Source organism: Anomaloglossus baeobatrachus, chromosome 2 (genome assembly GCF_048569485.1).
Source record: "Anomaloglossus baeobatrachus isolate aAnoBae1 chromosome 2, aAnoBae1.hap1, whole genome shotgun sequence".
NCBI classification, from domain to species: domain Eukaryota; kingdom Metazoa; phylum Chordata; class Amphibia; order Anura; family Aromobatidae; genus Anomaloglossus; species Anomaloglossus baeobatrachus.
Window position 1 is genome coordinate 621,477,340 of NC_134354.1, and position 20,521 is coordinate 621,497,860.

Sequence of the window (20,521 nt, forward strand, 5' to 3'; positions counted from 1 at the left end):
ATTTAGGCTATGTGCGCACTGGGAAATGGAATTTTCTTGAGAAAATTCCGCATGCTCTCAAAGATTACCGCACCCGCGATAAAAAACCGCGGCAAACCGCATGTTTCACCGCGGTATTGTTCACGGTATTGCCGCGTGCGGGTTGGGATGTGCTTTATTGCATTCAATGCAATAAAGCACATTGAAAAAGAAAAAAAAAAAAGTCATTTAATTCTGAGATAGTAGATAGATAGACAGAAGAATAGATAGAGGGATAGATAGATAGACAGACAGATAGAGGGATAGATAGATAGATAGATAGATAGAGGACAGATCGCTGCATTTCCCACGGTCGGCAGTGAGTTCACATTACCGGCCGTGGGAAATGACCGGTAATTACCTCTGCTGTCTGCTGCATTCATTCAGCGCTGTGATTGTGACAGTCGCGGCTGGATGTCAGCAGCGCAGGACCTGTGGATTACGCCGGAGCTGTGGATTACGCTGGAGCTTTGCTGCGGGAGGGGTTAATAAAAGGGTGAACGAGGCTTGTTTGTTTTATTTAAAATAAAGGATTTTTCGGTGTCTGTGTTTTATTCACTTTACTTACGGGTTGATCATGTCAGCTGTCTCATAGACGCTGCCATGATCAAGCCTGGAGTTAATGGCGGTGATCCACCACCATTAACCCCTTGTATTACCTTGCTGCCACTGCTACACGGCAGCAAGAAGAGCCGGGGACACGCCGGTGCTGCCGCATAATGCATGCGACAGTGCCGGGGCAGCTGCGGCTGATATTCTCAGCTGCGGGAGGGGGAGTGAGGTGAGGGACATTAACCCTGCCCCTCTCCCTCCCCAGCCTGAGAATACCGGGCCGCCGCTGTGTGCTTACCTCGGCTGGAAGGTAAATATACAGCGGAGCCCACATTCTTTGTTTTCTATATTTCCGTTTGCTTTCTATGTGTGTTCTATGTGTCTGTGTTCTATGTCTGTGATGTCTGTGTGTGTGTGTGTGATCTGTGTGTTTACTCTCTGCACGGCTTCCTCTTCCTGTAATGACATCACTTCCCTGCAAAACTGCAGCAAGTGATGTACATTACCGGAGGTAAACCGCGAAATACCGCAGGGAATAACGCAGGAAAACGCAGTGAACCGCACAGAATTTGCTGCCTGCGTTATTCCCTGCGGGATTTCATGATTAACATTGGAGTCAATGGAGTGAAATCCCGCAGCGATGTGCGGAAAAGAAGTGACATGCACTTGTTTTTGCTGCGGGATTCCCGCAGCAAAACATGCAGCTGTCAAATTCCGCCCAGTGCGCACAGGATTTTTTTTCTCCATAGGATTTGCTGGTGATTCACTGCAGAGATGTTATGAACATTTTCTGCAGCAAAACATGCAGCAAATCCGCGGAAAATCCGCGGCAAAATCCGGTAAGTGGGCACATAGCCTTAATCTATGTGGAAACATACCCTAAATACAAATATGTTTCTATTAGGAAAGCTGTGCAGACACTGTAGAGAAGATATTATATCAGCTGTGAAAAAGAATGCAGTGTGTTCAAAACACATTGCTTTTACTGCCCAATGTCTCTGTTTGTAGGGCTGTTTACCAAATAAAATAAAAAAATACCCTGGAATTTTATGGAATTGGAATTTTCCATTTTTTTCCCCATTTTTGACCATGCCACCACGTGGATTTCCGTGCTCCTGAACTAAATAAAGTAAGGTGAGAAGGCTTCTTTTTCTTTTTTGCACTGCAGAGAATGCAGGGCTAGGATGGTGGAAATATATGCTGCTACGCTATTCAATACTTTTTTTTTTTTTTGCTACATAGTGAGTGATATGTACCAGCCAGGACACTTTTGGTCTTGGTCTGAATCTGTGGTTTCAGATGCAGTCAAGTACAAGAAGTTCGCATGCCTGGCTGTCAGAGACAACAAGATGCTCTGAAAAGAAGACAAGAGAGATGTATTACCATTTGTGTCTTCTCAATTTCAACATACGCAATGTTCATTAAGCAATGTGTGAGGAATACAGGAAACATTAATGCCACTGCCTATAATGGACCTAACACAATCAGAGAACAGAGGGGGCTGTTTTTACATGTGGGATTCCTATACAGTGGATACTTGCACACTGCTTGTGTGTATACCGTATTTTAACCTTTATAAGACGCACTTTTGTTCCCCCAAATTTTGGGGGAAAGTAGGGGGTGCGTCTTATAATCCGAATATACGAGGGGAGGTATATATATATATATATATATATATATATATATAGTAAGGTTGCACCCCGCAACCCAGGGGGTTCCACTCACTTGCAGCTGTGCAGGGCAGCTTAGGCATACATAGGCAACACAGTCTCTCTCAAAAATGTAGCAGTTTATTAGTAACCAACATCCAAAACACAATGAAGCCTCTCCTGGCTTAAAGGAAAATATAACCTCCACATACCGTGGGCTTCCAGTCCATTAAATGTCCATAGTGGATTCTCCACACTCTGGCTCCAGCCAGCGAACACAAGTCACTGTGGTTGCTTCCTGCAGCCTCCAGCCCTCTCCAGCCAGGCTGCAGTATTTTCCCCAGTCCTCACCTGGACTGATTTCCAAACGTCTCTCTTCAGTCTTCACACAGACTGAGACCTCCAGCACACATCTTCCATGTGCAGAACTCTCAGGCTTCCCTCTGTTTCTAAAACTAACAGTCTCTTAAACCCAACCGGATACACTCACAGGTGGAGGTATGTGATTCTCCAGCTCTGTCCATCACACTGGTCACAGTTTAAAGGGAACCTAACCCTTAATTACAACCCAAGTTCTGTGGAACTACAGGTCCCACAGTCACACCTTCAGTTCAATATCGCAGGGGGATCCTTCTCCACTGCGACCATCCACAACATTGGTGGTCGCTACCTCACAATATATATACACACACTACAGAGTCCAGGGGAGGTGGGGGCAGCTCTGGAGCTCTGCTGGGGGCAGGTGAAAGCTGCGGGCGGCAGCGTTTGATCTCCTGCTCCCGCTCATATAATATGCACAGCCGCTGTCCACCACCATGGTGCTGAAACCGCACCGCGGCGATGGGCTGGGACAGCGGCGCATATTATATCTGCCTGCGCCCTCCTTTGATCGCACATGCCCCCCCTGTGTTAGCTATGGCCCCCATGCTGCTGCCCATAGTAAAATAAAACACTCTTTACTCACCTCCTCCAGCGCTGATCTCCCGGTCTCCCTCCTGCTGCTGTGGTCATGCATGCAGAGATGATATCACTCTGCTGTGCCGATCACATGACCGGCCGAGAACCAGGAAATGCAGGCAGGAGGCCGGAGCTCAACCCTAAGGAGGGAGTCACGAGACAGGACAGTGCTGGAGAAGGTAAGGAAAGAGTTTATTTTACTAAAAGCAGCAGCATGGGAGCGATATCTAACACAGGGTGATGTGTGCCAGCCACAGGGGGCCGTGTGCCAGCCACAGGGGGCCGTGTGCCAGCCACAGGGGCCCGTGTGCCAGCCACAGGGGGCCGTGTGCCAGCCACAGGGGGCCGTGTGCCAGCCACAGGGGGCCGTGTGCCAGCCACAGGGGGCCGTGTGCAGCAAGAGTGGGCCGTGTGCCAGCCACAGGGGGCCGTGTGCCAGCCACAGGGGGCCGTGTGCCAGCCACAGGGGGCCGTGTGCCAGCCAAAGGGAGCCGTGTGCCAGCCAAAGGGAGCCGTGTGCAGCCACAGTGGGTCGTGTGCCAGCCACAGAGGGTCGTGTGCCAGCCACAGTGGGTCGTGTGCCAGCCACAGTGGGCCATGTGCAGCCACAGGGGGCCGTGTGCCAGCCACAGGGGGCCGTGTGCCAGCCACAGTGGGCCGTTTGCCAGCCACAGTGGGCCATGTGCAGCCACAGGGGGCCGTGTGCCAGCCACAGGGGGCCGTGTGCCAGCCACAGTGGGCCGTTTGCCAGCCACAGTGGGCCATGTGCCAGCCACAGTGGGCCGTGTGCCAGCCATAGAGGATGTGTGCCAGCCATTGAGGACATGTGGCATCACTGGGGGACGTGTGCCAGCACAAGGGGGCTATATTCAATATAAGGTGGCCATATCCAGATTAAGGGGGCTAATTTTAGGATGGGCGGCTATGAGGGACATATACCCTATATGATTTGTTAGACGGACACTGGCATTATAAGACGGACCCCATTTATTAAAAAATTCTCTATTCCTTCATCAAATTTGGGGGTGCATCTTATAATCAGGTGCGTCTTATAAAGCGAAAAATACGGTATATAATAATCAATACAAATTCAAAGAGTCTATCAACGAACTTGGATTCTCTATATATTAACATTATATGAAATGAGTAACTATATAAAATATTCAACCTTTTCGCAGTTTAATAATGACAATTTTCACGTGTAATGTTAAGCACATAATATATTATAAAACTTACTAATATGCTTCAGTTATACAGAGCCTACAAGTAGTCTTCAACCCCCTGCAGATTTAGCAGGTTTGATAAGATGCAAATAAGTTAGAGCCTGCAAACTTCAAACAAGAGCAGGATTTATTAACAGATGCATAAATCTTACAAACCAACAAGTGATGTTGCTCAGTTAAATTTTAATAAATTTTCAACATAAAAGTGTGGGTCAATTATTATTCAACCCCTAGGTTTAATATTTTGTGGAATAACCCTTGTTTGCAATTACAGCTAATAATCGTCTTTTATAAGACCTGATCAGGCTGGCACAGGTCTCTGGAGTTATCTTGGCCCACTTCTCCATGCAGATCTTCTCCAAGTTATCTAGGTTCTTTGGGTGTCTCATGTGGACATTAATCTTGAGCTCCTTCCACAAGTTTTCAATTGGGTTAAGGTCAGGAGACTGACTAGGCCACTGCAATACCTTGATTTTTTTCCCTCTTGAACCAGGCCTTGGTTTTCTTGGCTGTGTGCTTTGGGTCGTTGTCTTGTTGGAAGATGAAATGACGACCCATCTTAAGATCCTTGATGGAGGAGCGGAGGTTCTGGGCCAAAATCTCCAGGTAGGCCGTGCTATCCATCTTCCCATGGATGTGGACCAGATGGCCAGGCCACTTGGCTGAGAAACAGCCCCACAGCATGATGCTGCCACCACCATGCTTTACTGTAGGGATGGTATTCTTGGGGTCGTATGCAGTGCCATCCAATCTCCAAACGTCACGTGTGTGGTTGGTACCAAAGATCTCGATCTTGGTCTCATCAGACCAGAGAACCTTGAACCAGTCTGTCTCAGAGTCCTCCAAGTGATCATGAGCAAACTGTAGACGAGCCTTGACATGACGCTTTCAAAGTAAAGGTACCTTACGGGCTCGTCTGGAACGGAGACCATTGCGGTGGAGTACGTTACTTATGGTATTGACTGAAACCAATGTCCCCACTGCCATGAGATCTTCCCGGAGCTCCTTCATTGTTGTCCTTGGGTTAGCCTTGACTCTTCGGACAAGCCTGGCCTCGGCACGGGTGGAAACTTTCAAAGGCTGTCCAGGCCGTGGAAGGCTAACAGTAGTTCCATAAGCCTTCCACTTCCGGATGATGCTCCCAACAGTGGAGACAGGTAGGCCCAACTCCTTGGAAAGGGTTTTGTACCCCTTGCCAGCCTTGCGACCCTCCACGATCTTGTCTCTGATGGCCTTGGAATGCTCCTTTGTCTTTCCCATGTTGACCAAGTATGAGTGCTGTTCACAAGTTTGGGGAGGGTCTTAATTAGTCAGAAAAGGCTGGAAAAAGAGATAATTAATCCAAACATGTGAAGCTCATTGTTCTTTGTGCCTGAAATACTTCTTAATACTTTAGGGGAACCAAACAGAATTCTGGTGGTTTGAGGGTTTGAATAATAAATGACCCTCTGAATAAACTTTTCACAATTTAAAAAAAAAAAAAAAAAAGGAAATAACATTCTTTTTTGCTGCAGTGCATTTCACACTTCCAGGCTGATCTACAGTCCAAATGTCACAATGCCAAGTTAATTCCGAATGTGTAAACCTGCTAAATCTGCAGGGGGTTGAATACTACTTGTAGGCACTGTATGTGCCCTGATCATCAGATACCCCTTGGGTCCTGGTATCACCAGTTCCCCTCATCAAAAGGAGAGAGTTTCCTGCATTGGCATGTCATCATTGATGTGTGCTGTAAGATGGCGACCAGACATGTCATGGATGGGAGATATGTATCGCAGAGGTGGTTATCATCGGTGACGTAAGCAGAGAAGCAATCTCCATCATGTATGGTACTGAGTGTTAATAGGGCGTGGGAAGGACCGGGTTTATGAGTAGCCAAATGGGTGCATTCATATCCTCACCCCAGGGCATGGAATGGTGGACATAAGAAAGTCCAGGTGTATCATTAGCTTTCTATGTGTGGAGGTAAGAAGTCCTCCTGTGTGAAGTCTCCATGCTGGAACTTGTGTACTGGATTATCAATGAAGTGCTGTTGTTTGGACTGTGTATCCTGTTTGACTGCACTAATGGGCAACTTATTTCCTAGGTTTGCGGCATTATGGAGTATTAATAAAGCAGCATGGACGTCTAAGAGCCCATGGGGCGTCCAAGTTGTTGCCGAAAGCTCCAACTAATGACGTGATTTGCTGGAGGTGTTACAGACCTACACACATAGCTGACCATTGTCCCATGCCCACCGTGCTGATGGACTGCGACATAGCTCAGTGCTGATCGTATTATGCATATTCTGCATGCAGTGTTGACCCTAAACCCAGTGAGTGGCCGCAGTCTTGTCTTATGTCAGTGAATGGCATGCCAATGACTGGTCTGTTGGCTTTGGGGAGATTGGTGACCCTAGTGAGGGCCACACTTCCTTATGGCTGTTTCCTGGGGACGCTAACGACAACCCTGTTGCCAAGGTGGTCATAGAGACAGACTGTGGCTCCAAGTCCCATGAGGTTAGCGTAGTCAAGGACTTGTTACATCCTGTTATAATAATGTGGGACTTTGCATTGTTTTGTGACTTGTGTAAAAAAATGGCATTCGCTAGGTTACCCGGACAGCAGCCAAGGCACCCATAAAAGAAAACTTGTCACAGCCCCGGTCTGATGGATTTCCCTTTTCTGACCTAGTTGTGGCCAACATCCCTGAGCTGACGGTAACTTTGGAGCAGCCAAACACAGGGACCTAACTCTTAAAGAGGTGTTTGATAATGTAACAGTTTTAAATTGGGTTGCTCAAAAGCCAGGGTTAACACACAGTACCTATATTTTGCAGTAAATGGAAAATTAGTAAAATTGGGTCATGAAGCAGAGAGGTGTAGTCGTAGAGCAGTTGTTGGTACCAGGGCCCTATAGATGCAGGGTGTTAGGCATGGCCCATACTTACAGGTGCATCTCAAATTAGAATATCATCAAAAAGTTAAATCTATTTCAGTAATTCAATACAAACATGAAAACTCATATATTGAGTCATTAGAAACAGAGTAATCTATTTCAAGTGTTTATTTCTGTTAATGTTAATTATGGCTTACAGCCAATGAAAACCCAAAAGTCATCTCAGAAAGTTAGATTAACACAAAACACCTGCAAAGGCTTTCTAAGAGTTTAAAATGGTCCCTTAGTCAGGTTTAGTAGGCTACACGACCAAAGTGAAGACTGCTGACTTGGCAAATGTCCAAAACGCAGTCATTGACACACTCCACAAGGAGGGTAAGCCACAAAAGATCATTGCTAAAGAAGCTAGCTATTCACAAAGTGCTGTATCCAAGCATATTAATGGAAAGTTGAGTGGAAGGAAACAGTGTGGTAGAAAAATGTGTACAAGCAATAGGGATAATTGCAGCCTTGAAAGGGTTGTTAAAAGGCCATTCAAAAATTTGGGGGAGATTCACAAGGAGTGGACTGCTGCTGGAGTCAGTGCTTCAAGAGGCACCACACAGACATATCCAGGACATGGGCTATAACTGTAGCATTCCTTATGTCAAGCCGCTCATGACCAATAGACAATGCCAGAAGAGTCTTACCGGGGCCAAGGATAGAAAGAACTGGACTGTTGCTCAGTGGTCCAAGGTGTTATTTTCAGATGAAAGTAAATTTTGTATTTCATTTGGAAATTAAGGTCTCAGAGTCTGGAGGAAGGATGGAGAGGCCACAATCCAAGCTGCTTGAGGTCTATTATGAAGTTTCCACAATCAATGATGGTTTGAGGAGCCATGTCATCTGCTGGTGTAGGTCTAGCCGTCTAGCAGGAAATATTAGAGCACTTCATCCTTCCCTCTGCTGAAAAGCTTTTTTGAGAAGGAAATTTCATTTTCCAGCAGGACTTGGCACCTGTCCAAACTGCCAAAAGTACCAATACCTGGTTTAATAACCACAGTATCATTGTGCTTGATTGGCCAGCAAACTCACCTGACCTAAACCTCATAGAGAATCTATGGGTTATTGTCAAAAGGAAAATGAGATACACCAGACCCCAACAATGCAGACGAGCTGAAGGCTGCTATCAAAGCAATCTGGGCTTCCATAACAACTCAGCAGTGCCACAGGCTGATCACCTCCATGCCACACCACTTTGATGCACTAATTCATGCAAAAGGAGCCCTGACCAAGTATTGCATGCTTTTACTGTACATACCTTTCAGTAGACCAACATTTCTGAGTTTTAAATAATTTTTTTCAGTTGGTCTTATATAATAGTCTAATTTTCTTTGATAATGACTTTTGGGTTTTCATTGGCTGTAAGCCATAATCATCAACATTTACCAAAAATAATCACTTGACATAGATCACTCTGTGTGTAGTGACTCCATATATGTGTTTCCCTTTTTGTATTGAATTACTGAAATAAATTAACTTATTGAGGATAGTCTAATTTATTGAGATACACATGTAGGCCCAGGAAAATTACATGGTAATGCTGATGCTCTGTCAAGGGTCTACTGTATGATGGTGGAAGGTGCCAAGCACTCCTGGCTTTGGGAAGGGATGTGTGCAAGATGGCTGCTGGACACGTTATGGATGAGAGATATGCATCACAGAGGTGGTTATCCTCAGTGATGTAAGCCTTGAAGCAAACTCCTGCGCGTATAGTACTGAGAGTATTAATAGGGCATGGCAAGGGCCAGGTTTACAAGCAGAGAGAAGGGTGGGACTGGCTTCTTATCCATTATTCCTCCTCTCAGGGCGTTGTATAGTGGATTTAATAAAGTCCAGGTGTATCATTAGGAGTCTCCTGTGTGAAGTTTCCATGCTAGAACTTGTATAATGGACTATCACTGAAGTTCCATTGTTTGGACTGTGTATCCTGTTTGTCTACACTGAAAGGCTTTTCATAAGCTGTTTATGACATGCTTATGGCGTTTTAGTAAAGCAACCTGGACATTTAATTTAAAGGGAACCTGTCACAATATTTGTCCCCTATAAGCTGCGGCAACCACGAGTAAGCTCTTATATACAGCATTCCAGAATACTGTATATAAGAGCCCAGGTCTCTCTGTAGAACGTAAAAAAACACCTTTATAATACACACCTAGGAGGCCTTCAGGTCCGATGAGTGTTGCTGCTCTTGGTCCGGTGCCTCCTCCATCTTGTGCGATCACCGTCCTCCTTCTGTGCATGATGTGTCCTGAGTCATTAACTCGGAGGCCGCCATTGCGCTCCTGCGCATGCGCACTTTGATCTACTCTGCTGAGGGCAGAGAAAAGTACTGTAATGTGCAGGCACGAGGAAAGGTCAACGACCGCATGTGCCTGTGCACTACAGTACTTTGATCTGCCCTCAGCCGGTGCATGTGCAGAAGTGCAATGGAGGCCTCTGTGTGAATCATGCAGGATACATCATGCGTACAGGGCTGGGAAGGAGGACGGCGATCATACAAGATGGAGGAGGTGCCAGACCAAGAGCAGTGACACCCATTGTACAGGACCACTCCTAGGTGAGTATTATAAAGATGTTTTTTTACGTTCTATAGCGTGGCCTGGGCTCTTATATATAGCATTCGGGAATGCTGTATAGAAGAGCTTACTGGTGGTGGCTGCAGCAGCTCATAAGGGATAAACCTGGTTACAGGTTGCCTTTAAATTGCCTTCTGTGCCTACCTCAAATGCAATAGGGTCAAGATCCCTACAGTGTGAAAGGGGCTGACTTTCTGGATCAATTTAATAGCTACAGTAAGTCCGCTTCCTACTTTCTCTATGCATCAGCTGTGACAAAGAAGTGGGAGAGCTAAGCTATTCTCATAAGCGCTCAGCTAACCCCCTTCACACGGCTAGAAGTGAAGTTACTGAATTCAGATTTAAGGATACAACTGTGATAATTGAAGATGTATCAATTACTTATTTAGGCTCTGTGCGCACTGGGAAGTGGAATTTTCTTGAGAAAATTCCGCATGCCCTCAAAGATTACCGCACCCGCGGTAAAAAACCGCGGGAAACCGCACCCGAAAACCGCATGCGGTTTGCCGCGGTTTGCTGCGGTTTTACCGCGGTATTATTCGCGGTTTTGCCGCGTGCGGGTTGGGATGTGCTTTATTGCATTCAATGCAATAAAGCACATTGAAGAAAAAAGAAAAAAAAAAAAAAAAAAGTCATTTAATTCTGAGAGTAGATAGACAGAAGAATAGTTAGAGGGATAAATAGACAGAGGGATAGATAGATAGATAGAGGGATAGACAGATCGCTGCATTTCCCACGGTCGGCAGTGAGTTCACATTACCGGCCGTGGGAAATGACCGGTAATTACCTCTGCTGCTTTCATTCAGCCTGTGTCTGTGACAGTCGCGGCTGGATGGAAGCAGCGCTGGACGTCGGACCTGGATTACGCCGGAGCTTTGTTTGGGAGGGGTTAATAAAATGGTGAACGAGGCTTGTTTGTTTTATTTAAAATAAAGGATTTTTGGTGTCTGTTTTTTTCACTTTACTTACGGGTTGATCATGTCAGCTGTCACATAGACGCTGCCATGATCAAGCCTGGGGTTAATGGCGGTGGTCCCCCATCACCATTAACCCCTTGTATTACCTTGCCACCACTGCTACACGGTGGCAAGAAGAGCCGAGGACACGCCGGTATTGTCGCATATTGCATGCGACAGTGCCGGGGCAGCTGCGGCTGATATTCTCGGCTGCCGGAGGGGGAGTGAGGCGGGGGACATTACCCCTGCCCCTCTCCCTCCCCAGCCTGAGGATACCGGGCCGCCGCTGTGTGCTTACCTCGGCTGGAAGGTAAATATGCAGCGGAGCCCACGTTCTTTTTTTTCTATATTTCCGTTTTCTTTCTATGTGTGTTCTATGTGTCTGTGTCTATGTGATCTATGTGTCTGTGATGTCTGTGTCTGTGATCTGTGTGTGTTTACTCTGCACGGCTTCCTCTTCCTGTAATGACATCACTTCCCTGCAAAACCGCAAGCAAGTGATGCACATTACCGGAGGTAAACCGCAAAATACCGCAGGGAATAACACAGGAAAACGCAGTGAACCGCACAGAATTTGCTGCCTGCGTTATTCCCTGCGGGATTTCTTGATTAACATTGAGTCAATGGAGTAAAATCCCGCAGCGCTGTGCGGAAAAGAAGTGACATGCACTTGTTTTTGCTGCGGGATTCCCGCAGCAAAACATGCAGCTGTCAAATTCCGCCCAGTGCGCACAGGATTTTTTTTCTCCATAGGATTTGCTGGTGATTCACTGCAGAGATGTTATGAACATTTTCTGCAGCGAAACATGCAGCAAATCCGCGGCAAAATCCGCGAAAAATCCGGTAAGTGCGCACATAGCCTTAGGCAGATTTCAGTATAATTTTCTTTTGTCTGAATGGCCCATTTAATTTGACATGTCATAACCTGGAAATTCTGCTAATCTGTCACTTGTTGCAGCTATATACAGAATAGAACCGAAAGACAGGTCAGAGTGAGCTAATTATGAGACTCTGTGATAGCTGTACAGATATTCACACACATATATACATGGACTCGTTATGTGTATTGATTAGTAGCTGTCTGGAAAGGTGCAGACAAATAGGATATGTGTAATTTACAGAGTGAACAGCGAAATCTGCTAGAAATCTGGAGATGTAATCTATATTCAATTACACCTAAACAAAGTATAATGAGGGCATAAAGGAGACATCGCCTGCCTGGAAACAGGCGTCCGGAGCAGGAACGTGACCGCTGTTCTTTGATTGGGGGTTGTGTAGACGGTTCTGCACCCAGGTCTCTGTACAGAGACTGTCGGCTGTCACACGAGGGCATGGGAGCTAATTGGTATTCTTCCTCTTTGTTTAAGCCATCAATCTAATAAACTGTTCCATTTGCATACATTCATATTTCCAGACACAAGTTATATGAGGAATGCCCCACCTAAACCTCCAGTTGCATGCAGGCCACCACATATTCTGACTAATTAGAAACTACTGTGCCCTAAACTAATTAGTTATGCTAGCAAGCCTGTGCTTCTGTCAAACAGTGCAAGCAATTAAGGCTTGTGTTCCCCGAACATCAGAGCTTTATTTACTGCCAGCCATAAGAATAGATATTCTCACGCAGACAATTCCTTTCATCGGCTGGATTTTCAATAGCATTCTGTTTCTATCTCTGTTATGCCGAGAATGCTAATGCCTTAAGGGCATAAGATCTGTCTTCTACAGAATATTTTTTCATAAAAGCGACCTTCGTTGCATACAAAATTCCATCTATTTTATTGTGTCATTTCCTAAGAACTATGTTTTTAACCTAGAGCATTTCAGCTTCCTCAAGCAGATTTAAATGAACCGTTCCTAGGGGAGGATGCCACAGCCTATATCTCCATGTCTGTAAAGGAAAAAATACATATACAGGGAGCTCTAAGCAGCAAAATAAGGTTTAATGTGACATTTTACAATTTCCATGTTGCTAGGAGTCATTTCAGCTGATTCTAAACTAGAAATAAATATTACTAAACAAGAACCAGTCTGCTTTTCTTTTATGTCAAAAACTTTTTTTTTGTCAGCTATGATACAATAGGACCAGTTAAAGTGCCGTTCTGGTTTTGAGCACCCATCTACATCTCTGGCAATGATGGGCGGGTTATTAGACTGACACTACATGTATATTTATTAGCATAGTACAGGCTAAATAAAAGACCGATAGGAAACAAAGAGGGCTGGCTGTGGTAGACCAAGCTCAGGGTTAGTGATACCACAACATGCTAGGTACATAAACTACATTTAAAGTGGTGGTCCAAAGCCAAACTAATTTTTATTTTAAAACCCTATTTAGTGCCATAATCTAAACTACTGTCTAATATAGTTGAATTAAAATTTCCCAATCCATCACTATCTAACGGCTATTCAATTTTTTTCCTTAAGTACTGTCACATGACGCTTTGTTTAAGAATCCCAGTGCATGCTGGAATACTCAAACAAAAGAGTCATCAGGGGGCAGAAGCTGCGATCACTACTACATCCTTTGTACCTTCCCTGAAACAAAGCGTCATCAGTTCATTTCATGGGCAGAGCTAGTCCATGTGTGCTGTTCACTGTGCACAATGACGCATTCCCTCTGTTGTTGGTTCAGATCAGAAGTCATAAGTCAGCAATAAAGCGGTTTCAGAATGCCCGGCTTGCAGAGACCAGTGACTTCACTTGCGCGGCTAGTGCTGGTATATGAACGCTGGGAATTCTAAGACTAGCATAGTACCCGTGGGTATAACCTACTATTTTGACATTAAAAAAATCTCTTTTAAATGTTATTTCTCATTTTTATAAAAGTTTTTGTTGCTTAATTTTCAATATAACTAGCTGCATCAGGAATCTGGCTGCATAAGTCCTATACTAAACTCATGCTTTCTGTCCTGCACAGATGAACAGTCATCTCATTGTCATCAGGATTACAATGACATATAACACCTCAACTAATAATAGGATCCACCATTCACAATAGGTGAAGTTTCTTCACAATGACCTCCGCTCAGATCACAGAATGAATAGAAAGCTCTCATCTAGAACTATTTGATTCAACGCCAAAATTGTAGCTTTCTTTGCTTATGAGGCTGCTGAAAAATTGTCTGTACAGAACAGGAAGCATGAGAGTTTAATTTGGAGTAGTGACTGGAGAGAAAATGGCACGATTTCTGTACTGTTAAATATAGTCCTATGAAAGAATTAAAAAATAAAAAAAAAAAAACCCCAGTGCCCTAATTCATGAAGAGCTCTGCTGTTCCTTAATCCAAAAATATTACTCCACACAACGGCTGAAGTATGATTTTTGGTATGGGTGCACAGAGGCACACCCGACGAAAAGACCCTCCTGATTCATTAAGAGGCTTGCACCTCTTAATGAATGATGAGCCTCTAACTTCAGTACATCCTCTCATCAAGACTGGGGAGAAAAATTGCTAGCCTTGATGAATCCTGGCCTAAATATTGTCAAAAAATGCAAAAAAAAATTATAAATAAAAAAATGAATATACATATACACTGTATATCACAAAAGTGAGTATACCCCATCACATTCTTGCAAAATAAATTATATCTCTTCATGGTATAATACTGAAGATATGACAATGTAATGTAGTGTACAAGTTGTATAACAGTGTAAATTTAGTTTTTCCGTCTAAATAACTGAACACAGCCCCTGCTATGACCTGGGATGGACAGTACAGCACATCTTCACAGGCACCTGTCCTATTAAAGGAAATTTGTCAGCAGGTTTTTGCTATGTAATCTGAGAGAATAATGATATAGTAGCTGAAAGACTAATTCCAGGTATGTGTCACTTATTAGGCTGTGTGCTCTAGTTTCAATAAGGGTTTGCTCACACTGACGTATATAAAAAATAAATAAAAATCTGTCTCAACCTGAAAATTAGGAGGAGTGAAGTCGGTTTGGGATTTCGTATGTAACATCAATGTGCAATTTATTTCTCACATAGCAGTCGTACACCAACCATATGATGTGTATGCCATCCGTATTTTTTTTTCTCAGCAGCTATTGTTCAACATAGGACAGGACCATTTACAGAATTATATGCTTCAGAATGGTACTGTATTTTAAAAAAACAGATGCCACTAGGAGGGTCCATGTGGCGTCCATTTTTTTATCTCGCACCCATACACTTAATTAAGCGAGTCTTGTCCGATTTACACTTCCACTCGCAGCATCCTGCAAATTTTTCCTCAGGCCAAATACAGCTGAGGAAAAAAAAATGGCAGCTCTGCACTGCTCCATGGAATACTATTTGTCCGAGTGCAATACCTTTCTTTCTCGCATTGCACTCATCCTACTTATACGCCCGTATAAGTGAACCCTAAAACTGTAGTCTAGGTCTTACTCATGCGCCAAGCCCTAAATGCAAAAAGTGACTATGGCAAGCAGCTATGTATATTTAATAATTTATTTGTTATGTCAATTCCTTTGGTGGGAAATTTTCTTTAACTTTTATTGCGTGCGAGTGGAGGGGTTATCTATTTAGCATTTGAACCCTAAAATGGATTACCTAACTAGGAAACATTTGTGTGATTTGCTAATATAGGTATGCAAAATTTGGGTTGAGGAAAATGGTTTCAAATCCAATGACTGATGACAAAAACAAAACATTTTATTTTTAACTATCATGAATGAGTTTTGCTCAAAAGGCGCATGAAAATACACAGAAGCATGAGAAATCTTTATTGTAGATTTATTGGGATAGGTCAGGTTGTCAAGTTTGGGTCAGAAGACCTGCAGCCAGTCGGTGCATTTAAAGGGAACCCATCAGGTCCAATATGCACCTAGAACCATGAGCAGTTCTGGGTGCATATTATTAATCCCTGCCTAACCGTCCCTGTATAGACTAGCATAAACAAACAGATCTTTAGAAAAAGTATTTCTAAACATCTTTTACTGTATGTTAATGAGCGCAGGGACTAGTCCCCTGGGCGTTAGATCCCCAGGCCAGTCTGCTTCATTAGCATCTTAGTACACCCCTGTGGGCTCCTGTGGGTGTGTTAACATGCTAATGAATACCCAGCATCACAGGATGATCTCACCTCTCCGCTGCCATCGCGTCCGACATCAGATTTTGGCTCCGTGCACATGACCCCGGAGTTTGGGTCATGCGCACTACTTCAGTTTGAAGCCAGGACGCGTACACCCGACTTCATAGTGCGCATGAAACAAACTCTGGGATCATGCGCACTGAGCCAAAAACCCCTGTCGGACGCGATGGCAGCGAAGAGGTGAGTGACATCATCCTGTGACGCTGCACATTCATTAGCATGTTAGCACACCCACAGGGGTGTACTAACATGCTAAATGGAGCAGACTAGCCAGGGGATCTAACGGCCAGGGGACTAGTTCCCTCGCTCATTAGCATACGATATAAGATCTTTATTAATACTTTTTCTAAAGATCCCTTTATCTATGCTAGTGTATACAGGGACGATTAGGCAGGGATTAGCAACATGCACCCAGAACTGTTCGTGGTTCTGGGTGCATACTGGACCTGACAGGTTCCCTTTAAGTCCATACAAGGACTGTGATGCACGGTGTCATGGACACAGGCCGAGAAATCATGGAGGTAAAATGCCGTAAGAGGCGATCAAAACACTGCATCTACACCAAAATGGAATTTTATAAACATCAGCTCATGGTGCAAAGAATAAGTACTCACACAGCCCCAGATAATGAAAAATTAGACAGTTACGGGCATTCAAAAATGGTGCCAAAAGCATTTTTTTCTACCACTTAACATAATTAAACCAACTGTACATGTTTGGCATCTACGAACTTGTACTGACCTGGGAAATTGTATGTAGTGAACATGGTAAATATATTTAAAAAAAAAACAAAAAAAAAAAATTTTTCTTTTGCAATTTCACTGCACTTGGTATTATTTTCCCGTTCTCCAGTACACTATGTGGTAGAATGAATGGTGGCGTTCACAAGTACAACTCAATAGATAAAGATGGACAGCAACCAAGAGCAGGTGGAGGAATCACATTGCATCTATGGCAGAATAAAAAAAGCTATGTTTCCACCTACCATAAGTCTTTTTCAAGCATGGTAGATGGAAACACTGCACATATGGCAAAATGAAAACGTTATGTGACTCCTTCACCTGCTCTGTGACGCTGTCAATCTTTATCTATTGATTTATGCTACTAAAAGGGATTCCTTGGATTATTTGATGGTGCGTCCACCAAATTTTGGGCTTTTTGGATGTCCTAATTTGAGTGCAGCCAGCCTTCCTTTGCTGTTCAAAGGTACAATTTGTCCTGTAAACTACAAGCCTTCATACGGTTATATTGACGGAAAAATAAAAAAAGTTATGGCTCTTGGAAGAAAAAACAAAAGCGCAAAACTCAAAATGGTGACTGCGAGGAGTTGATATCCCATTGTGTAGACAAGTGCACCTGATTTCTTCTCTTACTCCTGATGAAGCAGGAGATTTAATATTATGAATCAATGTGTTAGGAATCATTCTTTGGGTGGACCCTATCCTTTGTACGGATTGCGTACTATATGGATATGAACTTATTTAATGTATGCCTTTTTCTTGACAGACATGACTACCTATGACTGTGTCTATTATATGTAATTTATGTGTTTATGTTGTTGATGGCTTTTGTAACTGTGTCATTATTAATTATTATTTGCACAGCATTTTTACATACCAGAATGTTAGTCCAATTGTAATGCATTTTTACCATTTTTTATACCTTGTTTTATATGTATATAGGAAGGCTATGTGGTAGCTCATATTGTATATAGGAAGGCTATATGGTGGCTCAGACATGTACCTAGGAAGCTATGTGGGGCTCATAATGTATATAGGAGGCTATGTGAGGGTCTCATAATGTACAAAGGGGGCTATGAGGGTTTATAATATACATAGGAGGCTTCGTAAGGCTCAGTGTACATAGGAGGCTATGGTCTCATACTGTTTAATCAGGGAGCTATCTATGTAGGGGCTCATGCTGTATATAGAGGGGCTGTGTGTGGGCTCATACTCTATATAGGGGATGTCAGCATATCGAATTCTGCTCAATATTAAGTTATGCAATTAATAGACTAAGACTATTGACCAATGGACGTAGAGTGTAGTTTTTACAGCATGGAGCGCCAGTTACGTCGATCTTATTGTTGTGCTTTATTAGAGATTGCTTGCTTGTCAGTTTAAGGTACACAATTTGAAGGGTGAAGGGGTTGTAAGAGTGCCATCCTAGTTTGCCTCCCTGGATTCTAGTAGTAGTAGTAGTAGGTTGTTCTGCATCTGGTGGATGAATCTTTAGTTCCTCTCTGCAAGGGGCTTCTCTAATACACAATCCTGAAGACAGGGTCGGAGACTGGGCTTCTGCAACATTCATAATTTGAGCTTCATGTAGAAAATGTCTAAAGGGGGTGGGCGTAATAAGTACTTCTGCCCATTCAGTGGACTGATCCTAGGAGAAGAAGTACAATAAGACACATGTTTATTTAGAGAGGATGTTGGTGCTGTGAGGTGGAGGGGCAAGAATCTGCTGCTGCGGCCAAGTCCTGGTGCCTGTAGATGGACTATAGAGATTGAAGCTGGATACACAATTGTGATATCCGGTCACTATACCCGTCGTCTGGATTTGAGGAACTATCACAACGACTATTGTTGCCGGCTGAAGCTGGATACACTCACTATGGTTGTGGCATCCATCATCTGGAAGAGCATATGGACTATTGTTGCTGTCTGGAAATGGATACACGAGCTACAGGCATGACATCAGTCGTCAGGAGCAGCATAAGGACAGTTGCTGCCGACTGCAGCTGGATACATGCACTACGGTCGTGACATCCATTGTCTGGAGGAGCATAAGAACTATTGGTGCCTGCCATCTAGAAATGGATACTTGCACTATGGACATGCCATCAGTTGTCTGGAACAAAATAAGGACTAATGTTGCCAGCTGGAGCTGGATACACGCGCTATGGCCGTGGCATCCGTCAAATGGAGGAGCATAAGGACTGTTGTTGCTGGCTGGAGCTGAAAACATGTGCTACGATCATAGTATTAATCGTCTGGAGGAGTATAGGCTGTGACGGCAGACTATAGCGGCGGGAGATACAAACGCTGTAGGCCAACCAAAAGTTGGGAGACAGTGGGTATCACGTGGTATGGGGGCAGTGGAACTACAGGTCCTGGGTTGGATTCTCATGGACTGGGAACCTCTGATATGACAATCTACCTCAAGCTGCTGTAAGACCGTGGATGAAAGAAATAAATATAATTGCATTGATAACCTGCCTAGGCGATTAATACAACACAACCTCAGATCTTCACAAGTACTATAAAAATTATTATAGCTGATATCTTAATATTAAACAGAATTAATTTCAGCCTATTGGTGCGCCTATCCACACCAGTCATGTGGCCCTTCAGGAAAGTTAGTGCTCTCCCCTGATCTAGACTATGTCCACTGTCGAACATACACCTCATGAGTGTACATGCCTGACCTTGGCTATAGGCATCATGCACCTACCCTAATAACCATATATCTGGCTTTTACACACATATCCAATTCAAAAGGTTTAGCAGGTATGATGTCATAGGGATGCCAACCAACCACGGAGGGCAGTAAAATCATGGAAACGTAGAAGACTCACCTTTGTTGAAAGTACTTTAAATGTGCTTTGTTCTGGCACAATGGAATGAAATAAGAAGAGTGTCAGGTTGTAATTTTCTTCTGAAGGAAGGTTCACATTTAATGTTAACTGTAAAAGAGAAATGCAATCCAAGTTATAGAAAAACAGAAAGATACTTTATAAAATGAGAAAAAGAGTAAACCTCAGAACAATGTGCACAGACTGTTCCCTGCACAGCGATGCCTCATATTACTGTGAAAAATGAATACTGAAAGAAATGATTCTTAATTAAGATCCAGGGTCAATTGTAAATATATGCAGCAGCATATTCTGAATCGCCGGCATTCACATACAGTCGTGGTGAGCAGGTGCTTCTTTTCAAGTCTTAGAAATTGGTATGTAGGGCTGACATGAACTAATGTTATTTCACAAAATAAAAAAATGTAGCCATTATACAGGATGGGATATGCTAGGAGGTAATCCACAGCTGTCAAATTACTGGAGGCATGGTCATAATTTAAACAGGGGCACATCTCTGTGGAGTGAAAAGGTTTTTGTTTTTTGTTTTTTTTCTCAATGAAAATTTTATTTTGTTTGTGTTATGTTTTGCTTTTTCTGTTATTTTAAGAAAGTTCAGTCATGGCTGAAAGTGTTGGCACCCTTGAAATTCTTACAGAAAATGAAGTATTTCTCCAAGAAAATTAGTGCAATTACACATTTTGTTATAGACATGTTTATTTTATCTGTGTGTATTGGAACAACACAAAAAAAACTGAGGAAAGAAGGCAAATAGAACATAAATTGCCAAAAAAAATAAAAATAAATAAAATGGGCCGAACAAAATAATTGGCACCAAAAGTATGGGTTAACAACTTTGTATTAAGCATGTAATTCTCATTTAAGCTCGCCTGTGGACTGTGAGTAGAAGCACCCAATTGAGCATCTCTGGAAAGACGTGAAAATGGCTGATAACCAACGTTCACCATCCAACCTGACGGAACTGGAGAGGATCTGCAAGGA

General features: G+C 43.6%; 1 protein-coding gene across 2 annotated transcripts in view; it reads right to left on the reverse strand.

The window, feature by feature from the left end:
* SUGT1 (SGT1 assembly cochaperone of MIS12 kinetochore complex) overlaps positions 1 to 20,521 on the reverse strand; it is a 238,643-nt gene that overhangs the window by 61,092 nt on the left and 157,030 nt on the right. For both annotated transcript variants that reach the window (XM_075336843.1, XM_075336842.1), the window contains exon 11: positions 19,523 to 19,630. In XM_075336843.1, coding sequence (XP_075192958.1) covers positions 19,523 to 19,630 — 108 coding nt within the window. The remainder of the gene's footprint in view (positions 1 to 19,522; positions 19,631 to 20,521) is intronic.